Source organism: Heteronotia binoei, chromosome 5, assembly GCF_032191835.1.
Source record: "Heteronotia binoei isolate CCM8104 ecotype False Entrance Well chromosome 5, APGP_CSIRO_Hbin_v1, whole genome shotgun sequence".
NCBI classification, from domain to species: Eukaryota; Metazoa; Chordata; class Lepidosauria; order Squamata; family Gekkonidae; genus Heteronotia; species Heteronotia binoei.
In genome coordinates this window covers 57,050,116-57,077,738 of record NC_083227.1, presented here as the reverse complement: position 1 = coordinate 57,077,738, position 27,623 = coordinate 57,050,116, and the positions used below count along the sequence as shown (strand labels likewise).

General features: G+C 40.2%; 2 protein-coding genes across 3 annotated transcripts in view; both read left to right on the top strand.

Moving 5' to 3' along the window:
- Nucleotides 1-606: 606 nt before the first annotated feature.
- UBA3 (ubiquitin like modifier activating enzyme 3) lies at nt 607-22,479 on the top strand. 2 transcript variants are annotated; one of them, XM_060239516.1, is made up of 18 exons: nt 615-741; nt 938-1,000; nt 5,843-5,963; nt 6,927-7,007; nt 10,738-10,820; nt 11,988-12,068; nt 13,890-13,933; nt 14,973-15,037; nt 15,650-15,805; nt 15,891-15,993; nt 16,346-16,456; nt 16,704-16,757; nt 17,627-17,663; nt 17,737-17,818; nt 20,363-20,463; nt 20,576-20,639; nt 20,724-20,778; nt 21,765-22,479. In XM_060239516.1, the coding sequence occupies exons 1-18, from the start codon at nt 722-724 to the stop codon at nt 21,851-21,853; spliced, it is 1,410 nt and encodes a 469-aa protein (XP_060095499.1). In that variant the 5' UTR covers nt 615-721; the 3' UTR covers nt 21,854-22,479. The 2 variants fall into 2 exon arrangements, with proteins under 2 accessions (XP_060095500.1, XP_060095499.1); XM_060239517.1 differs by lacking the exon at nt 938-1,000 and having other exon boundaries at nt 607-741.
- Nucleotides 22,480-24,682: 2,203 nt separating this feature from the next.
- TMF1 (TATA element modulatory factor 1) overlaps nt 24,683-27,623 on the top strand; it is a 37,317-nt gene continuing 34,376 nt past the window's right edge. The window contains exon 1 of the mRNA XM_060239515.1: nt 24,683-25,018. Coding sequence (XP_060095498.1) covers nt 24,859-25,018 — 160 coding nt within the window. The 5' untranslated portion in view covers nt 24,683-24,858. The remainder of the gene's footprint in view (nt 25,019-27,623) is intronic.

Genomic DNA, 27,623 nt, shown 5'->3' with positions numbered 1-27,623 from the left:
GGAAGCTGGTTCAGGTAGCCGGCTCGAGGTCGACTCAGCCTTCCATCCTTCCGAGGTCGGTAAAATGAGTACCCAGCTTGCTGGGGGGAAAGCGTAAAACACTGGGGAAGGCAATGGCAAACCACCCCGTGAAAGGTCTGCCGTGAAAACATTGTGAAAGCAGCGTCACCCCAGAGTCGGAAACGACTGGTGCTTGCACAGGGGACCTTTCCTTTCCAGACCTCAGTGGGCACAGTTCGGTCGCTCATTAGTATCAACCAAGGGCCCTCGGGGAAAAACAAAAGAACAATTGATAGTCTCCAATTGAAAATATAACAGAGCTTTTCTCAAATGCCAAACGGAACTCACAAGACGAGGACCCTTGAAAGTCAGCGTAGGGGTGAGACATAGCAGTCCTTTTTATAACAACGATGGAGAGTTGCCCATTATGTGCCAAATTGTGGCAGGCAGTATTACCTAGCGCAGCTTTCCAACCCTCCAAAAGAAACTCTGTCTTTTTCTGTCCATAGTACGAAATGAGCTCTGAACCTTCTTTTAAAAAAGCTGCCCCGAGTATGGGCGACTCGACTTTCGAGGGCAACCCGGAAGCGTATTTTGGACGTCTCTCTTGGTTCTATCTCTACGCCCGCCCCATAGAGAAGCGGGAACTGTCTCTGCGGAGAGGAATCTGGTCTTTCGGGAGCTGCGGTGCATTGTGGGTAGACCGGCAGACGAAGCGGCGATGGCGGATGGCGAGGAACCGTAAGTATGCGCGCGTGGCCTGCCCTCGCGCCCTTTCCCCCAGCTGCGGCTGCCTGGAAGGGGCTCCGGGGGGGGGGGGAGGCTCGTTGGGGGTGGGGGGTCCCGTGACCTCCTCCCACACCCGCTTTCGATAGCGGTGGCGGGAACGCGAACCTGACCCGGTGACTGACCCTTCTTTTATTCTCTCTCTTTTTAGGGAGAAGAAAAGAAGGAGGCTAGAGGAGCGGCTGCTAGCGGGAGAGAGGCAGAGAGAGATGGGGTCAGTGCGGCAGGGAGGGAGGGGAAGAGGGCAGGGCTGGGAAGGGTGAGGAATAACGGAGCGCGAGGAGAGCAGGGGGGGAGGCCAAGGGAGGGGGCAGCCCCCTGTCATGGCAAGTGAGCGGGAGAAGCACCTTCTAGGGAGCCCAGGAGGTACGATGTCCTTTCAGCCCTACCGTGCTTCAGGTGCATTTCTTTCTCCTCACTGCCTCGCTCCCTCTGTCACTTATTTTTCTCCCTGCCTTCGTCCAGGGAGCTCGGGGGTAGCTCCTTTTCTGTTTTGCCCTCCTCACAACCCTGTAAAAGTAGATTGATTGGATTGAGAAAGTGATTTGGCCAAATTGGGATGGGTCCTAATCCAGCAATCCAACCACTGCACCACATATCGTTCTTTCTGAGGTGGCAAATCCTGCGTTTGTGGCTGTACCACTTCAAATGTCAGATGATTGTTTACATTTATCAGTTCAATCTTTATATATCTTTAGAGAAAATATTTATTTATTGCATTTTAATCACACCTACCTTCTGTCATGGAACTAAGGGTTTTCCATCCAATCATTTGGCTAGTCCTATATGTGATTAATGTTCTTATCATTGCTTTATCATATACCTTTAGACCATACTTGACTATTTACATTATTGCTTGCCCATAATAATCCTGCAGGTTGAAAGTTAGAGCTAGAACTTTTGTCCATTTTTATGTTATGTCAGTTCATATGTACAAGGTTTTGTTGTTGTACGGAGATGCTTTTCTTCTCTTTTAAAATTGAGCAATTTAGACAAAGGTTTTCTGCTCCAGACCAGCAGGGAGCAGTAGTCTTTAGTATTGTCATAAATAGGGCTGTGTGCCAGGTGCACATGCCAAATGCTCAAACCCTTTGATTAATACTAGTTTTTGCACCTTTGATCAGTGATGCACCATTGCTATTATTAAAATTCTGTTAAAATCAACTACTTGACAGTGTAATCTTGTCCCTTCCTCTATTGCAATTTGAAATTGTATCCTTGTTAGAAATAGTGTGAAGAATGCAGATTTCCTGTTCAGGATACTGAATGATTGCTGGGTAGAAGAAAGGGAATAATTGATAAAATGTATGTCGGGGGGGGGGGCAGGGATTTTATATAGTGTGCTCTTAGTTCCTTCCTCCTCCTTCTTTTTGGCAGTAGTGGTTGTAGGAAGACTATTGCAGGTGGCTAGGAACATAACATAAGAGAAGCTGTGTTGGATCAGGCCAATGGCCCGTCCAGTTGAACACTCTGTGTCACACAGTGGCCAAAAAAAAATTTATATATATATATATACATACACACACACACACATATATATATACACGCTGTGGCTAATAGCCACTGATGGACCTCTGCTCCATATTTTTATCTAACCCCCTCTTGAAGCTGCCTATGCTTGTAGCTGCTACCATCTCCTGTGGCCGTGAATTCCACATGTTAATTACCCTTTGGGTGAAGAAGTACTTCCTTTTATCCGTTCTAACCCGACTGCTCAGCAATTTCATTGAATGCCCACGAGTTCTTGTATTGTGAGAAAGGGAGAAAAGGACTTCTTTCTCTACCTTCTCCATCCCATGCATAATCTTGTAAACCTCTATCATGTCACCCCGCAGTTGACGTTTCTCCAAGCTAAAGAGCCCCAAGCGTTTGAAGCTAGACGTAAGTTGTCAGTAGCTTTTTTGACTCTTAGAAATGTCAAAATTTAACTTCCACAGAACTGACATCACTTTATTTAAAAGTGTGAACCTGCTATACCTTTCTTGTTTTCTCCCCTATTAATGTGCTAGACTCTTGTTCCCCTTTAATTTGTTTTAAGTTCCGTAAATCAACAAAGTTGTCCAGCAGAGATTCCACAAGGTTGAGGACAAGGCCGAAAACAACCTGGTCAAGAATAGCTTGATATCTCTTGGGCTGGGGATCACCAGAAAGTACTTATAAACCAGGGACAGTGCTCTCTAAGGGCTATACCAGGAGAGGCAGTCCTGAAGATAAATAGGTCCCTTACTGTTAAGGGCCTTAAAGGTCAATACTAGGAATGGGCATGAACCGAACCATGAACTGCAATTCATGCACAAATGAGGCCAGTTTGTGGTTCAGTTCATGCCCATGCTTCACATGAACTGTACCAAGGTGGGCAGCCCAGCTGAGCCCATGGGGAGAGGTCTCCCCTTTCTTCACTTCCTCATCTAGCCTGCCAGGGCTGGCTGGCTGGGGAAGGGAAGAAAAATCTCTCCATTGTGTCCTGTAGGCCCATTGGACACAATGGACAGCTCGTGAGCTGGAGAAGGGAGGGGGTGGCATTTAAATACCTCCCCCAGCCTTAATGAACCATGAATCCCTGAACCATGAATGGTTTGGGGAAATTGTGGTTTTATTGGTTCATGTCTTGTTTGCTTCATGAAATCAAACAAACCAAAGTGAACCACCTTTCCCCTAACTCCATCCCTAGTCAATATGATAACCCTGAACCTGATCCGGTTCTCCTTCGGAAGCCACTGCAGCTCATGGAGCACAGGTTGAGTAAGGATCTGCCCTGCTTCATTCTGGATTAGTTGCAATTTCTGGGTCTGCCTCAAGGGTAGCCCTATGTAGAGCAGGTTACAGTAGTCCAATTTGGAGGTGAGTGTTTCATGGGTTACTGTGCTGGGTCAGGGCAGGACAGGTAGGGGGCCAGTTGCCTGATCTGGCATAGCTGGAAGAATGCCGGTCTGGCAACATTTGTGATCTTGGTCCCCATTGATAGGGAGGCATCTGAGATCACATCCAGGCTCTTGACAGTTGGTGCTAATATTAAGGGCACACTGTCAAGGGCTAGGACATGGCACCCAAGAAATGAAGCTCCCCTGTCCAGCCACAGAACCTCCATCTTAGCAGGATTCAGTCTCAGCTCTGTTTCAACCATCCTACCATGGGCTAAATAGCTTTAAAACTACTTCCACAAAATCTTTCTACCTCTTTGTATGAAACTTAGATTGAATGTATTTAAGTTTAATGGCTCATAAAGTATTGGCACTTTTCTACAGGATTAGAGATTTAAGAGTTAAGGATCACAGGCAGCTTAGCTGTGAGTATGGGAGTTATAAGTGATAATGTAATGAGATAGTATTGATTAAATGCATATTAATGGGGGATCCCTTATTAAAGTATTGTGCAGAGGATGTAAAGCAAGAGTGAAATGGACAGAATTTGGGGATGTATAATGAAAGAGAGGAAATTATTAAAAATTAGTAAATTCCTGTACACGCTTACTTGGAGAATATTTATTTATTATTTCCTGTTTCTATCCTGCCCTCCCCAAACAGGCTCAGGGTGGGTAACATCAAAGGTAAAATAATACATAGATACTAGAATAGTTAGTTGAAACATACAGGTAATAATACCAATGCAATTCAAATGCAGATGGTGACTACTTTCTACTAGTACTGATCCTTGGCTAACAAATGGAGATAGATGATGGAAACAATCTGTTGAAACTCCAATAGGGCTCATGGATGTGGCAGGGAGGCCATATTGATATTTGGATATCCGGTGATGTCCACTGTCCTAACTGAAGGCTTGGCAGAACGGCTCTATTTTACAGGCCCTGTGGAACTTCAGCAGGCTTTGCAGGGCCTGGATCTCCAATGGTAGCTTGGCCCTAGTTGAGACTACGTAGGCATCCTTTAAGCCAGGAACAACCAGCAGAACGTAGAACTCTGGTGGGGGAGGGCGTATACAGGGAGAGGTGGTCCTTCAGATATGCTGATCCCAGGCTGTATGGCCCATTATATGTGAGTATGGCCATTATATGTGATGAGGCTTAGTTCCAATTAAACATGCATAGAGTCAAGTGGTAAATCTCACTGGAGAACAAAACACTCTTTAGGGGCACTTGTTTAAAATTCTGGCATAAGCAATACTGTAAATTGTCACTATAACCACTCCAGGAGTTTCTACAAATGTCAGTTCTGATTCTGTTATGAGAAGTATTGAATGAATTATTATATAACCCTATTTGTGTTTGGCAACCTAAATCTATAACTCTTTAAAATTGGGAGGATCAGTAGCTGTTTTTCTGAAAACCTTGAAACTTGAGCATAAGATAGAAAACCTTGGATGTATTGTTTTTTTTGCCAAACATAACTCACACGTGCTTAATATTTGACTGCATAGTTGAAGGTAAGGCATCAGCATTCTAAGAGCAAACATTTGGATACACAAGTTTCTTTTTAAAAAGTAAATATAAATTTTGTGCTGTGTCTAACAGAAATGTGTGCCTGAAACAAGCTACAGATATCCCTGAATGAATTATCAAGGACAGTACATTTTGTACTCCTGTCAATATACTGTATAGCTAACAGTGGTGTAGTTTCTTCTTTTGTCAGAGGCTGCTATATCCAGCCTTGTATGTACAGACAACACATCAGAATACCAAGTTAGTGAAAAACTCAATTTTGTTTTTTTCTTTCAACCTCTACTGAATGTTTTTAGAAGTAAGCACACTTGAAAAAAAATATTGACTTTTTGTTTTTAAAGTATTAATGAATTTGTCTGAAGTCAGCAAAGCTGAAACTTCAGGTGTTCAGGTTGTGTTTTTTCATAACTTACCACTAATTTTAATGGAGAGAACATTTGTCTTTTGTTGTGGTACATACATAGCCACATTAACTTCTGAGTAGCTTAATATGATCCCATTTATTTCACAGACTTAATTTGTCATGAGCAAAATAAATCTTAATCTGTGTGACAGCTGGTTTTTAACAGGAAGGTCGAAGTGTGCAGAGAAACTGCTTTGTGTGCATGTGTTCCGTTTTTCCTACTGGTTTTTGCAGATGAATTTCTATGTTCTGTGCAGAATGGCTGTTGATGGTGGGTGTGGGGACAATGGAGACTGGGAAGGTCGCTGGAACCATGTAAAGAAGTTCCTCGAGCGATCTGGACCATTCACACACCCTGATTTCGAGCCAGGCACTCAAGTGAGAAATAGTTATTTTAAATACAAATGTTTGTGGTATTGTCTTGTAAACTGTTGTAAACCCTTTTGTTCATTTGCCCTTCATAAGATTATCAAGACTTCAGGGGCACAGTTTTTTGAGTTTATTTAAAACACTTGTAAGCCTGCTTTTCACTCAGATAACTGGGACCCTGTTAAATAACTAGTTTTGGTTCTCTAGCTAGAGAAAGAAAATTATTCAATGTAAACAGATTGTTAAGATAGTAGTGAATTGCTGCTCTAAAATATACATGATGAATTGCGTATATGTAATTTAAAATGGAGGCCTGATAAAGATGTAAATACTACCTGAAGTTAAGGGATAGGAAGCATGCATCCCTGGAATACTGTGCTTGCTTCTTACCCCTTTTCCTTGGTTGCCAGTTTCTTTTATGGCCTTCTGCCTGGGTTTGTTCCAACATCTGACTGTTTTAATATTTCTTAAAATGAACCTGGGGATATTCCTAAATTTTACTTCAAGAGCCAGACGGGCCTACAATAGCTAGATATTTCTGTAGAAGTTGCAGGTTGGCTTTGGGCAGTATTAGCTTTTTTTTCTAACCAGATTATGGTTGCATAACATACTAGATTCAGGGATTAAACCTTTTAAGATTGCATAGAGAAGAAACAAAATGGACAAAAATGTATCTCATAAAACAAATAGATTCAATATTGTAGAGATCATGGTTTGATCTATTTTTCTTTAATTAAAGAGTTATGATATCTATTGCGTTTATGAGTGAAATTCAAATTACTGCTTGTCACTGAAGGATTATCTGTGTTAATCAAATTTAATACGGCACTGGCATAACATTAACAGTGGATTCCATTGCTTTTCACACTATTGAAATATTATAGCCCTATACAATAAGTTCTGTGAATCTACATAGAAGTCTATTGTTTTTTTCTTTTTCTCCAACAAACTGTTTATCTTGGTTCTTTACAGCCCCTTGACTTTCTGTTAAACACGTGTAAAGTTCTAGTTATTGGAGCAGGAGGATTAGGATGTGAACTTCTGAAAAATCTGGTAACAGTTTCATTTTTATTTCTTGATAGTTTAATAAGAAAATGTTTGTTTTGCATGTGCTTGTGCACTGGATACTGAGCCATGAGAGTGACATGACTGAGATATTTCAAATCCCATGTGCAAATGAAAACACATACAAAATCATATAAAATAAAATGCATGCTTAATATAGAGCCTAAGACCTATTCATTTCTGTAATACACAAAAATATAATCTGATACAATCCCTATGCATTATTGACATTTACAAATTAATGCAGAAGTTTGCTGCCACTGTAGTTTTTATATGCTTGCAGAGATATGCACATGTCATACAGCAGCAGATACTTTGTTATTTTGAAGTTGAGGGAACACTGTCAGAAGTTAATTCATACTAATAAGCTGCAGGGTAATAATGTGAAAAACTTGATTTGGCTTGTCCCACTGAGGTAGATACTAGCTTTGTAGTTCTTTTTTTTGCATTCCAAGTCTACATCTGAGGTTATCAAGGGCAAACTTATAAACTGTTTGGAGTGGGGAATTCTTGAGTGTTGATTTCAAAATGCATATAGTATGGAGTGTCGAGATTAATAAACTGAATGTGTGTTTCCTTAATGTAAAAGTAAAAACAACTATAACAATATTGTACTAGTCTCCCAGTGGACTAAAGTTCTATTCAAACTGCTGGTACCAGGTTATGAGCCAAAACAAAAGTTATCAAGGTCCTGTAGAGAAGCTAAGCTCTCTCTGTAGGTCAAAAAATAGCTGCCACCAGGCTGAGACTAAATCCTGATAGCAATGAAGGCAGAGCCAACCTTCAAGCCTTTCCAGGAAACATAACAGGGAAACCAGACCTGCGAGGTTGTCTTGCAACCCTGAGAGTCAGATCAACCACTTTAACCTTAGACAAGCAGTCAAGTCACTGACTGAGACTTAAAAGAGTAAAGCACAACAGATTAATAAAAATAAATGATTTATTTGTCCTTTGGATTACAAGAAGATCAAATCAGTCAGTCCTAAGGGAAATCAACCTAGACTGTTCACTGGAAGGTCAGATGCTGAAGCTGAAGCTCAAATACTTTGGCCACCAAATGAGAAGGGAGCACTCCTGGAGAAGATCCTGATGCTAGGAAATACAGAAGGCAAAAGAAGGGGATGGCAAAAGATGAGATGGCTGGACAACGTTACTGATGTAACAAACACGAATTTGAGCAGACTTCGGAGGATGGTGGAAGACAGGAGGGCCTGGTGTGACTTTGTCCTTGGGTTCGCAAAGAGTCGACTCCACTGTGTGACTGAACAACAACAAAATATAAAAAGACAAGACTTGTGGAGGAGACAAAACAAAATAATCTATTCTTTGCTAGATTAAATAACACAGTAGTTACTCAGAGTTCAAGCAGACAGGCGTGAGGATAGTTCACAGAGTATTCCAAAACATTCAGCCAGGCACAGAGTCTTGATGGCTAGTTACCAGTGACATGAGGTTAGTTACCAGTGACAGAGGTTCCGGCTATCTGGTCACAGAGTGGAGACTGAAGTGTCTCTGACATAAGCAAGTCAATAGTCACTCAACAGTGGTCACAGCATAGCTAAACTTATGCATGGATCTGATTAGTCGCTGAGCCCTTAGCAGCCAATCAAAAGCCAATGTAATCCCTTCTTTAGTTGCTATGCAGATCGCATGATTTAAGAGTGACCTTGGTTCTCATGTCTTCAAAGAACTATTAGGTTCAACTGAAAGAAATCTCTTAATTGGAGTGGCTAGCTGGTAAGATGGTACCACACTCCCACAGCAGCAACCAGTTATCAGAAAGTCACATTCCAATCCAGTTAACTTTGTGAGCACAAACAGTTGTTTTATAGTCAAGAGGCCTAGCTGAAATCTTAAAGGGGAGAAGCCTCTTGACCAAAGTTTTAGAATCAGACTTCAGAACCAAAGTCTATTGACTTCTGGGTTCGCTACAAATATTGATAGGCTTTTTATAGCTAGTGGACTTCCCCTATATTTCCCAGGCTTTATGTGAAACATCCTTAAGGTAAGCCACCAATTTCTGAGAGAACTATAGTTTCTTATGTTACTTCTTTTTACATTGGTTGCTCTTTTAGACAACCCCTCTTGCTCTCACTTTAGTGGGCCTAGCTCTGTGTTCCTCAACTAGTTAACCAGCTTTTCTGAGGGCCAATGTATATCCATCGATTAGTGTGGAAAGGATTTGGTATGAAGTATTGCATGTTGATTTTCATCCTCTATCTGAAGCTCATCCCCCTTCTTCTAGTACAGGGGTGGCCAAACTTGCTTAACAGCCACATAGAATAAATGTTAGATGTTTGAGAGCTGCAGGACATAAATGTCAAATGTTTGATGGAGGGGAGGGGAAGTAAGGAAGATGGGAGAAGGGAGGGAGAGGTAGAAAGAAAACAATTTTAAGTGCATTCTCCAAGCTGCCAGCTGACTTGGAAAGTGATTTAAAGAGACAAATATCTTCGGCAAATGACCAAGAGCCACACAACATGTGTGAAAGAGCCTCACATGGCTCCCAAGCCACTGTTTGGCCACCCCTGCTCTAGTGCATGTCTGCCCTAGTAGCAGAGAGCTAGTCACTACCATGGTCCCACAGCCATCCATATAGATTACATTCTGAGTAAATGAGCAGAATTAGTTGTGTTCAGATGTGGAATTTATAGCACGTGTAAAAACAGAAAGACTGGTCTGAAACCCATTTACATGGATATAAGTGATATTGAAAGCAGTTTGGCTTCTGATAAACTGTGTTTAGTACAGGAATCAAAAGCTGTGTAGTACCTTTTATAATGACCAGCCAAAATCAATCAGTACACCATGTGATATTTAGAGATCTCCAGAACCCTTTATCAGACGGGATGCCAGAAAAAGGAGGGGGCAGAAACCACTCTCTCTCAGGCCACCATCTTTAGGTATCTTTGTTACAATGTTATATAAGATGCTGAGGTGATTTTGGTAGGTGCAGGGTGTGGCTAGTATTGGCTTGCATTCCTGACATGCTGGGGACAAGAAGTAAAAAAAAATGTATCCATGTTAAATTCTGATGTTGGCAATACATTTAAATGCTTTTTCTGTTAAACAACATGGCCTGGATCTAGTGGTAGAAGAAGGGGCTGGGGAGCATTTTGCCTGTTCCTGGAAAAGTGCTCCTTGATCACTGTGGGCAGGATCCAGGCTTGTGTCTGTTTGGTGTGGGCTGTAGAGATATGCTGAAGTATCAGTTTTACTGACCATCACTAATTTGTTGTGTCATCTAAACACAATTTATAAACTGAGTTGGAGTTATGTGTCTTATCCACTATAGTGAAGTATTGTGATGCTAAAAAGGTTTTAATACAAATTCCTGAAAAGTGCAAACTGCATCCAGAGAATTTTGGTGCAAAATTGAGTGTGTTTCCCTCACTCTATCCCAAAGGCTGTATGATGACAGAAGTTATGGCCCATGGTGCCTTATCTGGTTGTCAAGTTATTTTTTTCTGGAAAGCACATCCCATAAATAAGTGAGGGAGAACTTGCAGTGATCTGCTGCTGTATTGTTTTTTCTTTTGCCTCAATCAGGTCAGGTAGAAATGTTTTCCTTTTAATCGATGACAGCAGAGGCTTTTAATAATACCTTTGCAAATTCCTGAAGGTGCTAGAATTTCTTAAAAGCCCTGAAATCAGACCATATCTGGTTATACAGACATTCTGCTTCATTTTCTAACATTGCTATCTCCATTTTTTTCAGGCATTGACTGGTTTTAGACAGATCCATGTCATTGATATGGATACTATTGACGTATCTAATTTGAATAGACAGTTCTTGTTTCGGTAAGTGGTACACTTTAACACTTACATTTGGGGGCAGACTGCAAATACCTGCTCTCAGCTTCAAGCTGCCTCTGTTAGTTTCACTAAGACTTAAAACAGAACTCTGTGGGTTGCATCCTCTGTAGAACATTTATGAATGACATCTGAATACTAAATTAGCAACTAACTTTGACTTCAGTAATTACAAATGCTTTCTTGAAATCGGCCTGTAAACCTTAGTTCTTGCTCCTGTTACTGCTTACCTTGTCTCCCACCCCTCCCTCCTGCCTCACTACTGGAGGACACTTTTCCTTGGATGGAAAAGCACTGCAAGTTATTAGTAGGAGAAATGGTTTGGATAACCCTGTGGAGTCCTGTGTGTTAGTGTTAGGTCCTATTCAAAATTTATGACAAATGTCTGTTTGCCTGTGATGGGCAACAGTGGAGCTGGTTCTTGAGCATGCATTCTCCCGTCACTGTTTCTTGAGCTGAGCTCCAGTTTGCCAATATATGCATCCATGCAAATTCTGAACTAAGCTTCAGTTCCTCCAGGGGCCTGCCTTTGCGCTACAAGGCAAATTAGAGTTTCATTAAAGGCTTCCCAAAGCAAGGAACCTTCAGTTGTATTCTGCATAACAAAGACAAGAGAAGTACTTTTCCATGAGAACAGTTCATGGCTGTCACAGACAAATATGACATGTGAAACAGCCCTAGTCTCCATCTGTCAAAAGCAATGCATCTCAGATTGTTGTGTGGCAAGGAATGGCAAACCCTGATTATCTGGCATTTCTCAGACAGGCTGTGATTCACAGTGCTGCTTCTTGTGTGACAGCACAACATTTCTCTCTGTGCCCCAGTAATTTTCAGGGTTTGATACTGGTGGCAGTTACCTACCTGCACCGGAAGCCATTTCTGAAGTTCCCTTGTGCTTCAGTGCTTGTATCTGAGGTTGCTTTTGAAAGCAAGGGACTCAGAAACCTCATTGTGTGTGAGGACCTCGCAGTTTACTGAAGAGAAACTTCGGGAAGTAAATGTTTCTCTTTCATCCCTAATCGAAGTACTGATTCCCAACAGTAGAATTGTTTACATTAGAACTAGCATTTGTTGCAAAAGAGCTTGTTAACTTGTATGGTTTCACGTATTTCATGCAAGAGACTGATCTGAAATTCTAATCTTTGTTTTTTGAAGACCTAAAGATGTTGGGCGACCTAAAGCGGAAGTTGCTGCTGAGTTTCTAAATAGTCGAATTCCTAATTGTGCTGTTGTACCGTATCCTTTTATGAAAAAGCAATACCTTGATTTCCCCTCCTCTCTCTGCTCTCTCAATTGGTTACTTTACTTTTTGTGTCTCACTGTACTTACATGGGCTAATCTAGAATAAAGTAAAATGCTAGGGCTCCTTTGAAGGAAAAAACCCCCTAATTTTTGCAGAACTAATCCACCTTTGGCAGCAGTCCCTTCCCCTTATAGCAGCTTTGTTTGAAATATCAGCTCAAAAGCAGTGACACAGCTTGACTTCTCTAATATAACAAAATCCTGAACAAACCCAGAGTGGATTTATATGCATGGAGGAAGTTATGCATTAGACACAACAAGAAATGTCTCATTGGTTAATAATATTTATGAACGCATATGAGTACACGAAGCTGTCTTATACTGAATCAGACCATTGGTCTTTCAGTGTCAGAATTGTCTACTCAGACTGGCAGCAGCTCTCCAAGATCTCAGCTAGAGGTCTTTCACACCACCTCCTACCTTATTCTTTCAGCAAAAAATACTGGGGATTGAACCTGGGACATTCTGCACGGCAAGCCTGAGCCAAGGCTCCCTCAGTTTATCTTAAATGGGATTAAGAGTCCTGAAAAAAAATTCAGAGTTGCATAGAAATAGAAATGAATTTCTAGTATTTATTTCAAAATGACCATTGGTAACTAATGTCTGTGGATGCAAAGTGATGTCTCTGTCTCTATGTGGAAATCCTTCACATTGAAAAACAGACTGAAAATTACTTCTAGTAACCTTATGTAACTATGATGACAGTATTAGGCCTCCTTAATGCCACAACTAATTAGAGTTCATAGGGTTGAGCTATTAGGTCTTAGAATCTGACCAACATGTTTTCTGGGTAGTGCTCTGAGGTGATTTAGAATCTAGGAGAGATTGTGCAGTGGATGCCATTTGAATGTGGGAGAAACTGGTTATGTCCCTGGACTCATTTCAGGGAACTGAGCAGGCTGCATTTCTATGATCTTTACAGAGGACTCACACATTCCATTTGAGAAATGTTGCTATATAGCTGATTTCTCCATCTCTTCCATCTTAGCTTGGAGACTTCTTTCATGTGTGTATTCCTGCAAGTACTCCAGTGATGCACCTTTTCACACTTTGGCAGTGTGGACACTTTGAACAGTTGCCATTTCTGGTTACATTGTCATTGTCAAGTTCTAGCGCAGCCTCATCTAAATTACTCTAGGGTTGCCAGTTCTGGGTTGGGAAATATCTGGAGATTTTGGGGGTGGAACCTGGGGAGGGGGGGGGACCACATAATACACAGAGTCCACCTTCCAAAGCTGCCATTTTACCCAGGGGAACTGATATCTATTGTCTGGATCATTTAACTCATCATCCCCAAGAGCTGGGTTGTCCTGAACCTAGATACTCTCCAGCTCCTGTCTGCTTCCCCTTAGAATCTATTTTAAAAGCAGATATCTTATCTTTTTAATATTAAGTGGCAACAGTCTGGTTCCATTTAAGTTCAAGTGGAGCCTCTCTTTTTAGTTCAGAGTTGTCATGACCCCAGATATTCCCCATTGCCTCATAAATTTAAGCCCTTCTTGCCAGTACCATCATATCATCCATGCACTGAATCCTTGAAGGATGGGGGCAAAAAAAGTTAGCATTTTTACTTGTGACTTTGGGGTAATGGGTATCGTCAGGGTGTTCTGTAGGAAGAATTTTGAGGGAGCTAGCTAGTGAAAGCATTTTGTGTTGAGTGTTTGATGATTTGCTGGATTTATGATTTTGAACTCTGTCAAGCAGCCAAAATTACTCACTTATTTCTGTTATGACCTTTACTGCATATATTTACAGACATTATAAAAAGATTCAGGACCTGGATGAAACTTTCTATCGACGTAAGTGTCTATTATGAAAGTGATATTTTTGCTTTACACCAGTTGAGAGGAGTGTCATTTAAAGAAAAGATAAATTGCTGTATTCTGCAGTTTGAACACGTAAATTATATGCCCTGTGTAAAAACAATATGCTGGTTGTATTAGACAAAAAATTACGCTCAGGATCATCGCGACCTAATGCCTTATGCAAAAGTGTTAAATGTCTACAAGTGGGGGACCCATGAGAATTGGGGAAGGGGAATCCCATACCATACTTTTATCTTGACCCCTCCAGCAGCCCCCTCTTTCCCTTCTTATTTTTTAAAACATTCCTATCCTGCCTTTCCCTGTGGTTCAAGACAGTTTACAGTAATAGTTCAAAACTTTCACTTAAAACCAAAAATAAAATTGTCAACCTCAGATTTCGTCCTGCTTCTGTTGTTTCCTCTGCCCCAACTCCCTCTTGCTAGCTCTTTCTATTCTTACCCTTTTGCTTGTTTTTCCTCTTGTTGCCACCTCTTCTCAACTCACTGACTTGCCCACTTGCTGACTCTGCTGCAGTGTCTTCACCTGCCTGGCTTACACTCATGGCTGCACCTTTCCCATTCTAGTTCCCGCTTCTCCCTGCTGCCACCCTGCTGTCTTTCCTGTTTGTTTCTCTGCTGCTGTGCTTCACTTTTCCACCTTTCTTTCCCTGCTTTCTTTCCCATTGCCTGTGGATCCACTGCTGCCTCCCTCCCACCCCACCCCACCCCCTGCCCATTCCTTCCCCAGTTCCTCTACAGTAACTCAGTCTTCATCACACACACCTCATACTCTCTTAACTATTGTGTTGTTTGGCTCCTCTGTTTCTCAGTTACCAGCCAGCTGCTGTGTTGCCTCTGTGCTAATGCAAACATTTATTTTCTGGTTAGGTTTTTTTAAAAATATCTTGACGTTTTCTGCAAGCCTGAGGATTCCCTCAAGTTTGTAGAAACATCTTCTCTCTGTGTAAATGGCCCTGATACATAAATTTCAATATCTGCAGATGTTGAGAATTACATATTCTGTTCTCTTCCAGAATTCCATATAATTGTGTGTGGTCTGGATTCCATAGTTGCAAGAAGATGGATAAATGGCATGCTGGTGAACACTTTTAATCATTCAAAAGTTGTGTTGCAAAATGTGGGGGCTACAACTCTACTAATGACTAAAGCTCTAATGGGACCTTACTTAGATAAAAGACTAGCCAGGAATGGAAAAGTAATCGGGAGATTGAGAGTGTATTTGCTACATGCAGTGCTTTGTTCACTGATTGGTCAGGCTTTGTAATCAAATTGGCACCTTTTAGCACAAATGAGATTCACATTCACTCATTTGAAATGGACTAAAATCTTTGCGTATGTTTAGCCCACTGAAGCCTGAACACAAGTTGGGCAGAAGCTGTTTTGTGTTAATTTTGAAAGTTAAGATGCTTTCATAAGGGGTGCTGCCACATCTTGCAAAGCTGAAATAAAGCTGTCTTCTGGTGCAGTCAGTGTTGCCATTCCCCCCCCGGATATGTCAAATTTAGCTAGTCATGTTGAATCATGTTGAGCCCGTCAGGGTAGGGTGGGATATAAATTTGATAAAATAAAATAAAATTACACAGTATAAAATATGCTGTTTAGAAATTTGGGGAGGAAAGCCCTTAATGCAATACTCCATGCAAGACTCCATGCAATACATTTTCCAAACTTCTTTTTTCCTCCACCATAGATGTCACTTTTAAACTATGATGATGGAGTGTTGGATCCAGGTTCCATCATACCTTTGATTGATGGAGGAACTGAAGGCTTTAAAGGAAATGCACGTGTGATTATTCCTGGCATGACAGCCTGCATTGAATGCACACTTGAACTTTATCCACCTCAGGTAGTTAAAAAGAAGTGATGCCTCATAATTGGACCCCTTCTTGAAAACTGCATGTTTGAATCATTCTGTAATCTGTTCTCACCAGGTAAATTTTCCTATGTGTACAATTGCTTCAATGCCTCGGCTACCAGAACATTGTATTGAGTATGTCAGGATATTGCAGTGGCCCAAGGAACAACCTTTTGGAGGTAATCAATAAATAATCTGTAGGCCTATTCTAAATCGGAAGTCTAATTAAATAAAAATCCTGGCCTGCTTTATTCCTCTTGCTCTACATAATGTCATGTAAATGAAAATGTCATGTCATAGCCCCTCTGACCTGTGCCTATTGTTGCTTTTCTAATTATTTAATCGATAGGGGATTCCCCCCCCCCCTGCAGAAATCACTATTTTAATAACTTCAACCCTGTAAAATTCATCTGTTGGTTGCTTTATTAATGATATTCTAAACAAATCTACATTTTGTGCCAAGCTGTACTAAAGTTCTGAAGAGGTATTTTCAAAACTAAGCAAATACATATATTTTACATATTCTTGCAGGTGTTCCATTAGATGGAGATGATTCTGAGCATATACAGTGGATTTATGAGAGGTCTTTAGAGAGGGCAGCACAATTTAATATTAAAGGCCTAACCTACAGACTCACACAAGGTAAGAAACTTCCTTGTCTTTTCAGCTAGTGATCTTTGATAAAATTGGATAGTGGACATAACTTTCTAGCTTTTTTCTCCCTGGTTGTGTTGCTATTGAGTGTGTGTTTGACTATTACCAAGTTAAGTAGGTATTTTTCTAGTAATTATTTTTGTTCATATCTGTATTAGATTTCAGTATAAACAATGCTTTACTGCGGAATACTTGCATGTAGAAATTACTTGAGTTGCTTTTCTTTCCAATGCAGGAGTTGTAAAGCGAATCATTCCAGCAGTAGCTTCTACAAATGCTGTCATTGCAGGTATAGTAAGGCAAAAAATAAATACTTGTGTATGTGTTCTTATTCATGTATGTAACAGTAGTGCTAGGAAATGCAATCTAAAATGTTCTCCCTGTGCTGTTTTTTACATATGTGTGCTGAGTGTGTCCAAGACAGACTTAAATTTCTAAAGAAAATTGGTATCAGTTCTGAGGAGACTTGCTGGAAATACGTTGTGCTGAAATCAGTGGGATTTATTTTTATGTAAATATTGCAGGAAACTCCTAGGATTGGAGCCTGCCAGGTTTTTCACTCAGTTCTGCCCAATTTTCCTCCTAACCACAGACGCATTTCCACATGACTTTTGTCTATGCATGTATCATCTTCCCCAGTTAGTATTTTGGGTTGTTCAGAGGGTAGACTCTGTCATGACTCTTTCACCAACTGAAAAGCTGGCTGGAACCAACCCCTGGTCTAAAAAGAAGAACTGTACCTACTGGGGACTAGCAAATGAAAATGTGTGCAGTTCAGGTATGCAGTAACTGCATATGTAGGGAAGATGGTATGAAGCTTTAAAAAGTATCTGTTCAAATTAATAGCTCTACATTTCTGTTCACTGGAAGCTGATAGGTCCTTATAATGATGCATTTAATGCAATTTGTAAAAACCAAATTGAGGCAGCTTAAGATGAAAGTCTGGTTGTGTTCACTTTAGTTTCAAAATCCAAGTAATTCTCATATGTATCAGTTGGCTTACAGTGTTTCAGATGAATCCAATCCTCTCACATATAAAACTGTTGCCATAACCTGTGACTTTCAGAAATATTTATATATGTGTTGGCTATTTTTACTTTGTTTGACCTTCAGTCTCCACTTTTGAATTTTCACGTAATTTTGTTTCTCTGTCCCTAGCTATATGTGCCACAGAAGTTTTTAAAATAGCCACAAGGTAATTTTTTTACTAATCAAAAATGTTTAGTAAATGGGTTGCTTTATAAACGCTAACAGACTTTTTGTTACAGTGCATACATACCTCTGAACAACTATCTGGTGTTCAATGACGTAGATGGACTCTACACATACACATTTGAAGCGGAAAGAAAGGTTAGTATTGCCGAAAATTTTCTTAGCTTGAAGGATGGTAGTGTTCATTCTTGATTGTTGACTAAGCAGAACCATATGCTGCAATTTCCAAGTGCTTCAGATAAGGAAGTAACCTTACTATCATACTTGTTTGCCTGGTTCATGCATTAGTTACTGCAGGAAACCATGTTTTGTTGTTCAGTCACACAGTCAAGTCCGACTCTTTGTGAACCCATGGACAAAGTCATGCCAGGCACTCCTGTCTTCCACCATCCTCCGAAGTCTGCTCAAATTCGTGTTAGTTACATCATTAACGCTGTCCAGCCATCTCATCTTTTGCTGTCCCCTCCTTCTTTTGCCTTCTGTCTTTCCCAGCATCAGGATCTTCTCCAGTGAGTGCTCCCTTCTCATTTGGTGGCCAAAGTATTTGAGCTTCAGCATCTGACCTTCCAGGGAACAGTCAGGGTTGATTTCCCTTAGGACTGACTGATTGGATCTTCTTGCAGTCCAAGGGACTCTCAAGATTCTTCTCCAGCACCACAGCTCGAAAGCATGTACAATAGCTTATATATAAAGAACTCTGGTGGCAGACCCCTGGAGTGATACGATGAATTATTGATCTAGGATTGTTGGTAGTGTAACTCAGACTTCCCTCTCAGATACATTTATGCGCAGATACTCTCAAAGATTGTTTAGAACCGCTGCTAGAAAAAGCACTTCTACCTACTTCCTCTTGGACTTTGGCCATCGAGCTCACATAACTCTTATTCTCTGTCAACTGCATTGTGTTTTTCCCATGTTCAGTTCTGGATGCTAGTCATGTAGTGTTGAGAATATTTTAGACAGTCATGTAGTTTGAGAGCATTTTCTTCCCATGCATTCTCAGAGGCCTTGCTCCAGGGATCATTTGCCTAAGAAGGAATCTGGAAGCATAGCTTTCTTGATTAAAAAGGACCTTGTCTGTGGAGTGTTCTACTTAGAAAAGTCATTTGTTGCCTTATGTTCCAGGGCTTATAAATGTTTGAACTTACCTTTGGATCGTATGTCATGGATTTCTCTTTTGGACTCTAAATAGACTTCATATGTTTTCTCTTACTGCATCAGAGAAGAAAAGTAGGATATACATTGTATAATACAGTTATTGTGAGGGTTCTGCTAAATAAACCCTATAGATGGGTAAGCAGCCCCAAATATGTGTATCAATGACAACACATCAAATCATAGCACCCATATCTCTGCCTGAACAACTGAGGCATTGGGAAGTGTAGATGGTTTATGTCTGTCATCATCTAGACATGGTATTACCAGCCAAGTCAAACAATCCCTGAAATGCCAACAGTATCACTAGGGCTTGGCTTTCTCCAAACATATTGAGAGTCCATTTGGTGTAGTGATTAGGAGTGCAGACTCTAATCTGGGAGAACTGGGTTTGATTCCCCACCGCTCTACATGCAGTTGCTGGGTGACGTTGGGTCATCCTCCTTCTCCTTCTCTTTTCTTTCCTGACCAAGCACAACCTTCATTTCTTCTCCCTACTCACCCCATTTTGTTTGCCAGTGCGTGGACATCTTGAGTGGTAGACAATGCCTTTTTTTGAACACTTCAGCCAAAAAGTTTGCCTACCCCTGCTGTAACATAATTGAGCATTCAACTTATCAAAATCATGCTTTAAGAGTTCAGTGTCCATTGACTGCAGGGATATTGGATAAATGTGACATCTCCAAGTAGGCAGCTGTGTTGGTCTGAAGTAGTAGAACAAAATAGGAGTCAATTGCACCTTTAAGACCAACTTAGTTTTATTCAGAACATAAGCTTTCGTGTGCATGCACACTTCTTCAGACGAGGAATGAGTACAGTAAGCAGAGCCAACTAATTTACCTTTTAACATGTAACATAAATATATGCATCGTTCTAGTTTGTCATTAGAAAAAAATACATTAAAGTATAGTGGAAGATGGGTTAAGTATATGTAATGAGATAAACAGCCAATATCCCTGGTTTGAGTATGTCAATACAAAAGCATTATTCTGATACACTATCCTAAAAGAGAAATACATTGGAATACTGTGGATATATTGCCATACTTGGTGAAAGTGGGTTTAGCATACATAAATGCCGCTGTAATGTAGGGATTCAGCACTTTAAAATGGTTTTAATAATTTTAATTGTAATGTTTTTTAAACTGAAAATGTTAAATTATGGTTTTATATATTGTACTGGTTTAATTGTGTAGATACTGTGAGCCGCCCTGAGTCCGCTTGCGGAGAGGGCGGGATATAAATCAAATGTAATAAATAAATAAATAAATAATGAGATTAAAAAACAAAACAAAATCTCTGTTCAGTCCTGGGGACTGTACATAATTCCTTAATGAGTTTAATAATTTCATTTTAATGCTTGGATTTTATTGGCTTTATTAGTTGTGAGTTGTCTCAAGCAGGTATCTAGAGAGGTGGCATATAAATAAAAATAACTATCTTGAACTGGATTGGCTAATTTGTGAGTAAGTAAATTTCGTTGACTCATTTCTGTCCATTATTGATTATTTTATTTATTGTTTTGTAGGAGAATTGTCTGGCTTGTAGCCAGCTTCCCCAAAACATAGAATTTTCTCCATCAGCTAAACTGCAGGAAGTCTTGGATTATTTGACAAACAGTGCATCATTGTAAGTATGGAATAAATCTAATCTGTAAATATTTGAACCTAGATCCTGAAATTATACCTGTTTACAGGAGATTAGGGATATTGTTTTTACTAATTTCTGATTTTCTGAGCAGACAAATGAAATCTCCAGCAATAACAGCCACGGTGTACGGGAGGAATAAAACTCTTTACTTACAGGTGACTTGCCCATACTAACTTTTCGCTGTTTGTATTATATCTTGTATCTTATCTGTGTCTAAGGATATGTTGGTTTTTTTCCAGTCAGTAACTTCAATTGAAGAACGAACGAGGCCGAATCTCTCAAAAACTTTAAAAGGTAATGTTAAAGATTTTAAAGAGGACATTAAGACATACAGCTAAATAAATCATTCACTCCTATACTGTTTAGAATACCAGGACAATATACAAATATATTAGTCATCAGGGAAATTAATAAATAAATATAACACAGAAAATGTTCTGTATTGCTATAGAACTGAATACAGTCAACTTCTGCTTATCCATCAGATCCCTTAACCTCAAATTTGGTAATTAAAAAAAAAATCTGAGTAAATTGTTTGAGCTAGATTCCAGTAGAGTGGCCTTGTTAATCTCTGGGAGCAAAAGAAACAACAACAAAAAAGTGTCATAGCACCTAAAAGACTTAACATTTATGCAAGCAGTATTTGAGTCCAGTAGCACCTTAGGTATCAACAAGATTCTCAGGGTATAAGCTTTTAAGAGTCAAAGTGACAAAGGGAGCTTATATCCTGAGAATCTTGTTGGTCTGTAAAGTGATAATGGACTTGACTATAGCTGTTCTAGTGCAGACCAACACTACCTCTGAAACTAAATGCATATGCCTACAGCATGCTTGAGTCCACTTTACCAGATGCATGAAATGGATTCGTAAGATCTTTAGGTATGGAGAATGTCCTGGTTTGTGATATTTCTGTGCAGAAATTAGAAGTGTACAGAAAAGGGCAGTAATCATTGCTATCAGCTGTAATTGATAGTAATAGACTCCTTAGATAGTTATCTGTTATATAGAGGTATTGCTAGAATTGTGAATCCTGTTGAGCGCTCATCTTAATATAGCACATTATATATAGCAATATAGCACATTAAACTTCATAAATGAAGTCTGATTTAGCAATTTTCTGTTGGAGTCTCCCTTTGAATTTCTTTTGTTGAAGAATGTGAGCTTTTATGTCTGCAGTAGAATGTCGTGGTAGACTGAACTGTATTGCTGATGCTTATGCTGAGTCAGTTGCATGGAAATGATTTTGAAATACTTTGCTTATATATTGTTTCTTATTGCAGAGCTGGGGCTGGTTGATGGTCAAGAACTAGCAGTTGCAGATGTCACTACCCCACAGACTTTACTCTTCAAACTACACTTCACTACTTGATAATCAACAGAAGTTATGTCAACATGCACTGAAGCAGACTTGCACACCTTGTAATACAACTATTGTGAACTAGAGGGAAGACAAGCTACCCAGACAAGTCCCCAAGCAGTTCTGGACCTTTACCCTGAATAAATTGCTCTTATTTTAGAACTGTACTTGGAAAACCAATATTTGGTTGATGGTGTTTGTATAAATGCTCGTTAATGTACAGCAATAAGCCACTTTTTCAACTTGTATGTTACACTAAAATGCCAACACTCTCTCATGCATGTTGAAACTTTATGTTGGTTGATGGATTAGTTATCCAAAGTCCTCTGAATGTATAAGATAACAAGGTAAAGTAAGATTTTAAATTACATTTTAGTCTGAGTGCAATTCTTGTATTCAAACTACCAGACAGTAGGGTTCACACCCTGTCATTTATTTAATATGTTTGAGCTGTTTATCAGATATTGTGTTGCCAAAACTTCTGTATTTTTTCAAAATGGAGGGAAATTGTACTTTAACATCTGTACATGAAAATTAAATAATCAATTTGTATATTTGCAATTATTAGTAGCTATGCTGTTGCCCACTGATACTGGTAATTTCTATTAGGATATTTATTAATAAAATATATAAAGATACTTAGTCTGTCAGCATGTCTATGATGCCTTTTAAAGATGTGGGCATAACTACAAAAATTGGAAAAAAAAGTCAAACCAAACCTTTAAAATCAATCAAGCTCTTTTCCTTTGACTACCAGAACCATTTAAGAATGAATGGGTGGCTTTCCTGCAAAGAAGTAATTTAATCCTTGAAGGCAGCAGTCCAAAAAGTCTATGATACCTAGAAGACTTAGGCTGAAAGGCAGATGATGTAAAATTCTGATAGTTCGGGGGGAGCGGGTTGGATCTGAGTTTGAGAGAAGATCTGCATACATTTCTTTCACCACATGGCATGTTATTGGGCTGTCCCTCTTTTGGTATTCTAACAGCAGAATGGACAGTACATAAATGATTTCCCTTAAGGCCAGATGCATGTGACAAGAAACTTTGGAGTTATCAGTTTTGTTCTTTCACATCTAAGTAATCATTGCAAGTAAGCAATATGAAATTAAGCCATTAAAATTTTATGAAGTTCTCCAGTCATCACCAAAACTTCAAGTGGTTAAGTTATTCTACACACATGTAATGCTGTCTGATATGGAGTCAGAATTCTGGTTCATCTGGGTCAGCATTGTCTAGTCAGAGTGGCAGTCCTCAGCATGGTGCCCACTAATGCCTTTCTTGGTGTCTATCAAGTGTTCTTAGAAAGTCGGCATCCAGGGGTTTTTTTGTAGAAAAAGCCCAGCAGGAACTCATTTGCATAGTAAGCCACACCCCGATGTCACCATTGCTTCACACGGCTTTTTTGCTGGAAAAGCCCAGCTGGAGCTTATTTGCATATTAGGCCACATCCCTGATGCCAAGCCAGCTGGAGCTGTGTTTCTGTGCATTTCTGCTCTCAAAAAAAGCCCTGGCCAGGACTATGTAGGATTTTTGCCCAGGAGGGCTTCTGTTTGGCTGTTGGGATATCTGATTCGAGTAGATTTTTAAAACTTGCTTGGGAGCAGGTGCTCCCACATCACAAGGACCTTCTCTGAGTGACAGAAAGTGGGCTGCATGTGTATGCAAGAAACTCAAATGGTATGTTCATTTTAAAAGACATCCTGTTCAACAGCTTCTGCCTGAAATGTTGAAGATGTTGTAACTATGCATAACCTCCCTCGCTGACATTTTGTGTTTGGCTCCACCTCCTGACGATAACTATTGTGTGACTGTAACCACCACCCTGTATCAGAATTCCAAAGACTTAAAAGATGAGGATGTTGAATGTACCACCTGATCCTTTTAACTGAAGATTCTGGGAACCTTTTGGCTTGCCCTTCTTCCACTGTGCATGCAGCCATTTGAAAAAAGACAGCTGGATGTTTTTGTTCAGTTGCACAGTCGAGTTTGACTCTGTGACCCCATGGACAAAGTCACGCCAGGCCCTCCTGTCTTCCACCATCCTCCGAAGTCTGCTCAAATTCGTGTTGGATGTTTAGGGTGCAGTATTCTTTCACTCAAGCTTTTCATAGGACCTTTGGATCTGTGGTCTTGAAATAGTCAGGAGAATGCAAAAGTGTACTTACACAATGGTCAATGGAAGAGGAGATTTAGGGATACATGTTCTGAAAGACTAGCTTCGAATTCTATTTAAAAGCACCCAGCACAGCTTACAGTAAACACAACTAAACCGTAGAACCGATTTTTAAAAGTGGTTGAACTTAAAACTGCATTTAGCCAACCTTTAAAAGCTAATGAGTTTTCCCAGCTTATTTTGGGTCGCCTAAAAGTGAAGGCCTTCCATCCTTCCGAGGTCGGTAAAATGAGTACCCAGCTTGCTGGGGGGAAAGTGTAGATGACTCGGGAAGGCAATGGCAAACCACCCGGTAAAAAGTCTGCTATGAAAACTGTTGTGAAAGCAACGTCACCCCAGAGTCGAAAACGAGTGATGCTTGCACAGGGGACTACCTTTAAAAGTGCAGGTGGGTTGGGAAACGTTGCGAAACTCAAGCAACAGGCGAAAATATGCTCATATAAGAAAAAGAATCGCCAACTTGACGTCGTTCAAGTGACGTCACCTCACCGGTTAAACGGGACGGGACACTGCAGCCACCACAACCCGGCACTCTGTTGGCGAACACTACGGGGTGGGGGCGGGCGGGATACTCTCGGTAGCCATGGGAACGGAGCTTCGTGTCACGTGAGCGCATACGGAAGCGAGGGCGCCGGCGCCGGCTTGTTTTGCTACGTGGAAGGGGGCAGCCTTGCGCATGCGTCTTTGAGCGGTTGTTTCCTGAGGGGATCCGGGTTCGTCGGTTCTCTCATGGCTGTCGAGGCGCTACGGGATGCGGGTGGCGGTTCTCGCGACAGGGGTCTACGGGGCTGAAGAAGTGCTCGCTCGCTCGGGCCTGGCTTGTTCCCGTGCCACCGAGGGAGATGAGTTGGTTCAACGCCTCGCAGCTCTCCAGCTTCGCCAAGCAAGCTTTGTCGCAAGCGCAGAAGTCGATCGACCGGGTGTTGGACATCCAGGCCGAAGAGGAAGAGGAGGGCGAGGGAACTCCTGACAGAATCTCCCCGCCCAGGCCCGGAGAGGCTGGTATGTTGGAAGGGGGGTGGGGTGTCGTGATGCACAGGCAAGATAGTGCTGAACAATGGTCCCTCTAAGCTGCAGAGTCTTGTGAGCAAAAATTCTACTTTGTGAGCTACTGATACTAAAGTTGTGAGCTGCTGCAGAAATTAGCTCTGGCGTCATCCTTCCTGAGCTAAGAGAAAAATGTGTGAGCTGGAGACTAAAAATCTGTGAGCTAGCTCACGCTAACTTAGCTTAGAGGGGACACTGGTGTTGAGGTAGATACGTGCATAGAGGAGACAGTGATGAAGGCAACTTTCCCTGCGCGCGCGCGCACAAAGGAAAAGTTCCTTTGGAACTGTGAGGTGATTATTTCTACTGGGGAAAATTGGCAACTCCACTTCCTCACTTCACTTCCTCCTCTTTTGGGGGTCAGTCGTGCTATTAAAGCTCTGAAAGCAACGTCCATAATCATTCTAGATCGGTATATCGTGGGACCTATGTTTATGTAGTTGCATTCGACTTTTTAATATACATGCTTTTACCTACCGGTACATGTGTGTGTGTGTAAGCGTATATGTAAAGAAATGGCTGCTATACTAGAGATGTGCATACATTTTATGAGAAGAACAGCTACACATTCTTCCTATGATCCATTTGTCTTTTCCCTTAAGTGTTTTTAAAAAAAGAACTTTTAAAAGGGTGATCACCAAAATTATTTGTCATAAGCTGTGAATTATAAAATATAAACAAAAGAACACATCAGACTGGCACAATAGTGGAATCGATCTCAAAATCTTTTCGTTAAAACGCTTAAAAAGTTCAGCCCTTCACCTGACATGGTAGTTGCTTAACATTCTTTATTTGTACTTGTATTACCACCTTATTATATTTCTTACCTACAACCTTCCATTCTCTCTTATGTCTTTTAATTATGTACTGGATGAGGACAGGTTAGAGAGAACAGTAGTTTACAGATACTCAACACATTTGAGGAATTTACATCTTGCCGTATTCAGTCTTTTAAAAACATTCATTTTTAGAAAAACAGTGGGGGTACAGAAAAGAAAAGGGAAAGACAGGTTATGTTTATCAAAGTCAGTCATGTAGTACATATTTTATAGGAAAGAGAATAATTTCCCTTTTCACCCCTGTGTTATAATTCATGTTATTTATAAAATATAATAATTTTTATTTGTGTTGGGATACAATTGTATTCATTAGTTTTACTTTCAAACTTCATAAGTAATCTATTTCTGGGGGTTATTGACTTTTAGAACCAAGGCTTTTTTTGTAGCAGGATCTCTTGCATATTAGGCCTCATACCCCTGATACAGCCAATCCTCCAGGAGCCTGTACTAAGAGCCTTGTAAACTCTTGGTGGATTAGCTACATCAGGGGGGTGTAGCCTAATATGCAAGGGAGTCCCTGCTACAAAAAAAGCCCTGGTTAGAACCATGTTGTCTGCATAACTGTTCTTTTTGAACTCTGCTTCATCCAATTTTATTCCCTTCTCTTGTTTTGTCTGATCTTTATTGCTAAAATCCCTATTCTTGTTATAACTAATAAAAGGGATAAAGGACATCTCTGACTTGTTCCTTTTTCAATTGAAATTGCTTCTGTTAATTTCCCATTAATTAAAATCTTTGCTTGTTGTTTCGAGTATTTTTCATGCATCCAGTTCCAAAATGCAGGACCACAACCCATATCTTGTAACATTCAATAAGAAAGGCCACATTAAGTCAGTGCTTTCTCTAGATCTAGAAATAGAAAAACTGCTATCTTTCTCTTATTCACAAATTTGATTGCATCTGTTATAAACTGTATATTACCTTTCAGGTACTTTGGTACAAAACATGTTTGTTTGGAGAATATTAGGTTTAGTATGCATTTACTTAATCTTCTGCTGTTATGGTGACAAAAATTGTACTCTGCATTCAGCAGAGAAATAGGTGTGTAAAACTGTGGTAGCGATGCATCACTACCCTCTTTATATACTTATGTCAGGGGTATTGTCTTTTTTCCTTTTATCTTGTTCATAATTTTTTGTAACAGTACTATTAATACTTCTTCATGATGCTTATAATACATTGCTGTCAACCTGTCCTGCAGTCTGGGTGCTTTATCCTTCTTCATGTTCTTTATTGTTTGAGAGATTTCTTGAATTGTTATTATTTGATTTAATATTTAATAATATGTTCTGATGTAAACTTTGCAATTGGGATGCCTTTTAAATTGTCTTTCTTCTGAAACAAACTTCTTTTTGTAAAATCCTGCAAGAACATTGATAAATTGCTCTTCTATTTCTTTTTTCTTCATGTGTAATTTGATCTCCTTTCTTTACACCTGTTACTACTTTCTTTTCTCTTTCCTTCCTGGGACAATATGCCAGATATCTGCCAGGTTTATTCATGTGTCCAACATTTCTTCTAGAAATTTTAATTTTTTTTCTGTACCTCTTCTACTTCTAATATATCTAATTGTTTTTTTAATTGTTTAGTCTCTAGTAGTGGTTTTTATCATGATTGTCTTTATGTTCTTGTTCCAATCTCTGATTTTTTTTTTCTGTTGTTCTTTCTTGGCTTTTTTAGCAGCAGCTGTTAGTGGAATTTCTCTGACAAAAGCTTTACTT

Coding starts and splice junctions, on each gene's coding strand:
- UBA3 (XM_060239516.1), top strand. CDS start 722: ATGGCGGATGGCGAGGAACC. Junction 15,038..15,649: donor GATGGATAAATGGCATGCTG/GTGAACACTTTT, acceptor CCTCCACCATAG/ATGTCACTTTTAAACTATGA. Junction 17,664..17,736: donor GTTTTTAAAATAGCCACAAG/GTAATTTTTTTA, acceptor TTTTTGTTACAG/TGCATACATACCTCTGAACA.